The sequence below is a fragment of the Haliotis rubra genome, unplaced genomic scaffold (assembly GCF_003918875.1).
Source record: "Haliotis rubra isolate DU_JTF1 unplaced genomic scaffold, ASM391887v1 Scf985, whole genome shotgun sequence".
Taxonomy (NCBI): domain Eukaryota; kingdom Metazoa; phylum Mollusca; class Gastropoda; order Lepetellida; family Haliotidae; genus Haliotis; species Haliotis rubra.
Window position 1 is genome coordinate 89,811 of NW_025767729.1, and position 8,159 is coordinate 97,969.

At 39.2% G+C, this 8,159-nt stretch overlaps 1 protein-coding gene across 1 annotated transcript; it reads left to right on the plus strand.

Moving 5' to 3' along the window:
• Positions 1-522: 522 nt before the first annotated feature.
• Positions 523-7,953, plus strand: LOC124265578 (apelin receptor-like). The gene is made up of 6 exons (XM_046700365.1): positions 523-1,039; positions 1,834-2,026; positions 2,607-2,699; positions 4,261-4,321; positions 6,675-6,769; positions 7,636-7,953. The coding sequence occupies exons 2-6, from the start codon at positions 1,954-1,956 to the stop codon at positions 7,725-7,727; spliced, it is 414 nt and encodes a 137-aa protein (XP_046556321.1). The 5' UTR covers positions 523-1,039; positions 1,834-1,953; the 3' UTR covers positions 7,728-7,953.
• Positions 7,954-8,159: the final 206 nt, after the last annotated feature.

Here is an 8,159-nt window from a genome sequence, read left to right on the forward strand (position 1 = left end):
GTCTGGGCCAGACAATCCAGTTTTCATCAACATGAGCATCCATATACGCAATTGGGAAACGGTAACATATGTCAACCAAGTCAGCCAACCTGACCACCAGATCCCGTTAGTAACTTCATACGACAAGCATGTGTTGCTGAGGATCAATTCTAAACCGGATCATCACGAGGTAGTCTTGTCTAGGAACGTCAGAGACTGGAAGCTCCATACTTTCTTTTAGATTCCTACTTCACAACATATGCCACTAACTCTTATCACCAAATAAGGCATAACACTAATAGTATGAATATATGTCCGTATTATCGTTTATATGTCTGCCAGGCATGACCTAAGCACGACATAAACATACCACAATGTTATTTCCATACGCCTATACACACACCAAAATAATGATGCAAAATACGGCAAATTGACATGACATTTATATCAAATTATCCTTTTACAGCTGTGTGAATGTCACTGCTGTTATTGTCACAATTATCGTAATTAAGAAGCTTGCAAGCATCATTTCCATGAGAACAAGCAGCGTTGCAACGCGTTGATAGCCAACCTGTCCATATGTAAGTACCAAAACGCATTTGCTGTCACTACTTCCTCAAAATGAACACGTCGGAGACTTCCCCAAATGAATTCAGCATTCCCGAGGATAAACATAACCGACTGGTAACAAGCAGCGTGTTGCTGTACATTGGTGTCTGTGCCAACATTGCAGTACTCGTGTCGTTACTGAAAACATGGAAGCCCAACAGCAGAGTACAGTTCTTCCTCCTCTGTCTTTGCATTGCCGACTTCCTTGGCCTTTGTCTTCGTCTTGGTATCGATATTGGATGGATGGCGACGTACGTATGGACTGCTGGAAATGTGGGTTGCAAGATATGCATGTTCCTGATATTGTTTGGGCAAATCATGGCTCACTACTTCCTGGCATCGTTTAACGTCGACAACGCCGTCACCATATGCTGTTATAAGTCCTCGAAGGTGGCCAGGATCCTGTTGATTGTCGTCTCCGTCGTTGCTGCCGTGTGCCAGTATCCCGCAGGTAAACTCTTTCATTGTTCACCTCCAGAGAAATTATGAACTTTTCAGTCTAAACATCAAAAAGTGATAAAAACACCCCAAAAAAAACCCAAACATATCCCGGGTGTGAATACATTCACATGGTGTAGTGAGTGAGTGAGTTTAGTTTTACGCCGCACTCCGCAATATTCCAGCTATAACATGGTGTAGTATATAAAACCTGGATTAGATATATTTGCAATCCATACATACAAATGTACGTCCATACGAAGCAACCGAATTCATTTTGAAAGACCGTATGTATATATAAGTGATGGTTGCTGCTTGATGTTTTTGATGTAGTAAGCAAAACATATATACAGGATAAAGGCAACAGGGACAATGAGGCGAGTCTTAAGGGCAAGATCTGACACCACAGAGGGGCATGGTCAATGTGTGTGATAACAGCATTACCCATTTGCGACTGAATGTGCATTCGTTTTTATTTTGAGTAAAATGATTCTTGTCTCTTTTCTAAACAACTAAACTCACTCACTCACTTAGCAAAGGGCCAGATAAGGTAAAGTTTGATAGTTTAACGCCGCACTCAGCAATATTACAGCTTTATGACATGGTCTGTAAATAACCGAGTCTGGACCGGACAACCCAGTGATCAACAACATGAGCATCGATCTACGCAAACCAAGTCAGCGAGCCTGACAAGCATGGGTTACTGAAGATGTATAATTTTAACCCGGATCTTCACGGGTCCCTTTTTGTGACTACACTATCTTTTATATGCATGTTTGGAATTGAAGACACGTTTTTATCTTGTAGGCATTTTTGTACCGTACCCATATTCATCCACACTACCCGGAGCTCATCCAGTGCGCCAGATTTGACTTCTTTAAAGACAAGGCCTCTGAAACACTTTACCTCGTTACGTACAGCGTTTCGATGTTTTGGTTTCCACTTCTTTTCATCATATTGACAGGAATACCTGCCATCATTTCATGGATTGGAAAGAAAGGTAAGTACATAAAAGTACCATTTAAATAACAATTAACGCCAAACTTTTCAAGCTAATTGACGGTGGTCTGTAATTGATCGAGGTTAGGCCAGACAATCCTAAGATTGACACCATGAGCATCAATCTACGCAGTTGGAATATTATGGCATGCATCAACCCAGTCAGCGAGTCTGTCGCCTCTTCTGACAAGCATGGGTTTCTGGAGACCAAATCTAAACTGTGTGGAGCTGACTGGCCAAATAATCATTTGACCGATGGCCTATAAATATTCATCAGCAACACAATATGGAATGAGACACATACTTACGTTGCCTATATAGGTTATAATGCTTCTTTCATGATTTTATATTCCCTACCCAAGCCTCTTCCAACAAACTGGCTAATCTTAGCTATACCTAGAGAGAGGTTTAGCTGAATTGCTGAATTGAATGGTGATAAGACATCTGTGCACAAAACGACCTCGGATCTCGAAATGCTGTCCGAAACAAAACCACCATTCATTTCACATATTTAACGTATACTTTAGAGGCAAATTAGATTTTATGTTGATGTATATTTAATTGTTGCAACCTGTTTAAAGGAACTCAGGAGTTCGAAGAAGCAAAGAAGACGACTCCAGATGAAAGCGACCTTAATACATTTGGCTGGGACCTAGCAATGGTATCAGCATTTAGTAAGTCAGTGAGTGAGTGAGTGAGAATATTTTACGCCGCTTTTAGCAATATTCCAGCAATATCACAGCAGGGAACACCGGAAATGGGCGTCACACTTAGTACCCATATGAGGAATCGAACCTGCGTCTTCGGCGTGACGAGCGAACGCTTTAACCACTAGGCTACCCCACCGACCAATTTAGTAAGTCAATCTGAGAGACACATAAGTATACATATTAACGTGATCCCATATTATATGTGATTGTTACTCAATGGCACTGGTAGATAGTTAGTAACTGTAAGTAACTGTTAATGAATATAGCAGTAGCGGGAGTTATAGGAGAGGATTTGGCTGTTTGTATATTCTGTAAACGACTGCATGCAACTGCATTTCAGTGGGTATGAATATATACATTACATTGGGACTGTACAATGACTGCACAAACTGGTGTGTAATGGTCACAGGTATATGACTGCGACTGGATGGGACTGTGTTTTTCCCGAGACTGTATAACCATGTATGTACCTCAAAGATTACATGTACCTGTGCACTTTGTAACGTCATACTACCAAACATGTCAGAATGACGATATGACCATCAGTTAGCATGACAATATGTACGTCTCTATGATGTATTATACAGTTGATAGTAATAGTTTCGCAGTATATGCCTCTATATGAGTGAGTGAGATTAGTTTTACGCCGCACTCAGCAATATTCCAGCTATATGGCGGCGGTCTGTAAATAATCGAGGATGGACCAGACAATCCAGTTATCAACAACATGAGCATCGATCTACGCAATTGGGAACCGATGACACGTGTCAACCAAGTCAGCGAGCCTGACCATCCAATCCCATTAGTCGCCTCTTACGACAAGCAAGGGTTACTGAAGATCAATATTCTAACCCGGACCTTCAGGGGTAGCCTCTATATAATATATGTATATATTTTATAGTTATAGTTTACAATATATGCCTCTTTATGATATATGTATATAGCTGATGAATAGTCTTACAATGCCATCTATATGATATATTTATATAGTTAATAGTAATAGTCTTACAGTACATACCTCTATATGATATATGTGTATAGATTATAGTTATAGTTTACAATATATGCCTCAATATGATACAATGTATATGTATATAGCTGATAAATAGTCTTACAATGCCATCTATATGATATATGTATATAGCTGATAGTTATAGCCTTACAGTATTTGCCTCTATATGATATATGTATATAGTTTATAGTTATAGTTTTACAGTAAATGCCTCTATACGACATATTTATGTAGTTAATTGTTTTAGTTTTAGTTACGCCCCACAATACATTATATGAAATCTAGAGACAAATAGTTCTACCTGTTTACCCATTAGCAAAACTAGACTGTGTGGAGGCTTGCACAATTACCATATAAAGTAGGGATGCTGTCGGATTTATAAACTGTTATTGACAGAAACAGAAACAGAAGTTTATTGTACTTCGGGGCCAGGAGGCCTAGAGTACGGTGTAAGATTTCATTTAGGATATACATAAAAAACTGTTATTTCATTGTATGGTTTTGTGTTTGTAGATGTAGCTTTCTTCTTGTGCTGGACGCCGATCAGTGTTTTGCTTCTAATTGACAGATTCGGGTGAGTCACCAACATTATATCTCGGTGTTTTTGTCTATTTTGTACATGTGGAATTGTGATACAACTTAAATGAGAACGATAAAAGGGAGATAACTACATGTATGTAAACGAATGGAGTCTGCTCAGGTTTACATCAGCCTCTCAGCTGGCTTCCTTCGCAAATCATTAACTCGAAAACAGTGATGCAGAATATGAGAATCTGGGTAGTACTATCAATATAGTTACATGTATGTTGTACAATATGTTCCGGATCCGAACACAGCTGCAGTTGTCAAAACACCGCAGCATCAGTAGGTACATTCCAGCTCCCAAACGTCATCTATAAATCAGTGGAATACGATAGTGAAATCATTTGGTAAAGATATTCAAACGGTAATATCTATCCAAAATACTTGTATAAAAACACAACGTATTACAACAATAAAGTTGGTCCACCCCTGGATGGTAACCACGTGATCAAAATTGTTTATCGCGAGCAAAATAAACATTGTCCAAAAAACGCATTTTTCAGTTTGTGTTAATTCTTAACGTGATATTCCTTCACGTCGTTACGCTAGTTTTGACAATAAAACTCTCTTCGTTAATTATGAATCGCGATATCGTGTGATTTTATTTCAGTTAGGAGAACTGTTGGATGAAAACAATCGGCTAAACAACTGAACACTTAAGTCCCGAAACACAACTGCCGTATGACTCCTTCAACTATCATTCCTTGTTCCGTTTTTAAGCATGGGTGTAAACTTTCTTTTGAAAAACAGTTTATATTAGAGTTTTACACATTACATAAACTTTAGTGGAAGAAAGCATCACATGTTCACACTGTTGAAATCATTTAAGGCCACTGTACATGTGAAAATATTATCAGAATGTCACCAATCATAGTACAGTACCCACTGACGACGATGTATATGTCATGGTAGAGATTGCAATCTAGTAGAATCGGAGATTCTACCAGTAGAGATTGCAATCGGAATCTCTACTGGTAGACTGACTGACTGACTGAGTTTGGTTTTACGCCGCTTTTAGCAATATTCCAGCAACATCACGGCGGGGGACACCAGAAATGGGCTTAACACATTGTGCCCATGTTGGGATTCGAACCCGGGTCTTCGGCGTGACGAGCCAACGCTTTAACCATTAGGCTACCCCACCGCCCCCTCTACTGGTAGAGGCTCTGATTATATGGAATAACGTTAACCTATACAATCACAATCGCTACCAACAGATGCTCCAATCTGATTGTACCAGCAGAGACTCCGATTACAATCTCTACTGGCAGAACCTTCGATAAGATCGCAGTCTCTACCCTGACATATTTGCTAAGAGTACCATAGACAACCTCATGATTGCCTGGTTAATGGCTGCCGAAGCGGACGTAAAATATATTCACACATGCTCTATATTCATCCATGCTCTTGATTATCAGACATTATAAATGTCTCTGTCCATTTAGCCAAGGTTAATATCTGATTAGATTTGTTTTCAAAGCGACTTTTTCATGTTGGTATTTGTCATAAATAGACTCAAATGTATACAGCACCAATATAAAAAACCTTTGAACAAATTATCGAGACAAATCCCCCAATTCCGTTCCAAATATAAATAAAACACACTTTCAATGAATCCGTGTTTCGGTTTCCAGTGAACACTTTAACCATTTGGGTACCCCACCTCTCCTTGCGGATTTGAACTCTCATTAGACCATTTTGTGCAAAATCAAGCGATAGTTGTCATGACACCCAGTACTCTTCCAAAACCTAACAGTTTTTTAATTTTTGTTTTGTCAATTTGACATTTGTTTTCATCATCACGAAAAGGAATGTTCATGCAATCGAAGTTAAGTTCATCTCGGAAACAGTAAACCTACCACGCATCTTTACTGACATTATATTCTCAAAATAAAGTCATCTTATCTAAACATAAATGCAGTTGTATTTAAAAGTTGAACATAAAATATGTATCTACAAAACATTCCAAAATGTTCTTGTCCATACAATTTGTAATAACATTTCCCTAAGGTCTAGGAGCGAGCGATAGTACAGCAGTATCAATGCCGGGGATACCAAAATTGTCTTCACTCATATGTGAAATCGAGACCGTGTCTTCTGGGTGAAGAGTGACGTTTTAACCCCCGAGGGATCTAGGAGACCTCGTACACTGCATGCATAAAGATAGACACCTGTACACAACACTTTGGTTTTATGGAATATATGATCTCTTGTAATGTAAACATTAGTGGCGGCAATGTCTTTATATTAACGAACGTGTCCCGCTTTAAGAAGGAACTTTGAATATCCTTGGTGTAATGGAGATGGTTTCATTTATTGTTTGGTGTCATTGTTTTATTTTTCAGAACTTTCAACCTCACTTATGACAGTTTGGAAGTTTTGTGGTTGGCCCTCAACTATATCTGTATAATAAACAGCTGCCTTAATCCTATTATATACGGTGAGTGCGTGCTGTAGCCCTATAAATCATAGTTCTGATGAAGAACCGGATGAGAATAGGTCTCAAACTTTTTGTTTGTTTGCTGTTTAACAATAAAATAACTCAGCAATATTGCGGCGGTCTATAAATAATCAAGTCTGGACCAGACAACCCAGTTATCAACAGCATGAGCATCGATGTACGTAATTGATGACATGTGTGAACCATATCAGCGAGCCCGACCACCCGATCCCGTTAGTGGCCGCTTACGACAAGCATGTGTTGCTGAAGACCGATTCTCACCCGCAACCCAAGCTTGTTGTGACCACTGTGCTTTTCGTAAGAGGCCACCAATACAATCGGGTGATCAGGTCGATAGATGTCATCGTATCCCATGGTGTCAATCATTCGATTGTAAGGTCCAGATCCGAGTATTTAGAGACCAGCGTTATATTGCGTAAACAAAACAAACACACAAAAATAAAACAACAACAAATTCCAGTCCAATCTCCAACGTAGAAATCGAACATCTGCTCAGATCGCAACACCAAATAATTATAAACCTTAGCGATTGCAGCAATTCATTCAACTGCAATTATGTTTATTACTTGTTTGTAATCATTTGCGATCATTGAGTATGTTCTTCATGCTTGGCATTATACTCTTCTGACTCTTCTGTTGACAATAGTTAACCACACAGTTTATCATAGGCAGTGATTAAAAGCCTTTATCTTTTAGAGGCTGGGCAACAAAGTCATCGTTATAAGTTTATATCCGGAACGGTTCAGTGAAATATATTTCAAGAAAACACTAAAGAATCATCAGCTTAAACTGACAACATCAATGCAGACACGTATTATGTTAAAACCTATGTGTTGTTACTTCAGGGATCTTCACCTGCCTGAAACGTAAAAGCGACCCCCGGTCCGGCCTGGAACCAAGCCCGACGTGTGCAGACAACAAGGCATTCGTCGAATAAATACCACATGTCTCATTCACAATGTGCCTGTGAAAACCGACTCGACGTCCTATCTGAAATGCGAGAAAGAAATTGAATTCATGATTTTTATGCTCTCAATAAAGTCCAAAACGTTTACAAAACATCTTCAGCCCATTGGAATATTGACACATTTGAAATCTTAAAAGAAACAGTGACTTTCGTCTTCTGAAATACAGGAGAATAAAAATCCTTTGCGTGAAATTTTGCCGCTAGTCTCACTTACACTTCAATGACTGAAGCAACTGGAGATATACAAAGCAACACTAACAAACTCATATTGTTTGGTAAAATGCAACAATATGCAGGATAGAGTTAACTCCCTTGCATGGCATATGACTCTGCGTCACCATCACCACTTTGGGCTGTACGTGGACAGCGGAATGGGATATGAACGTCACAAAGAGTAGGAAA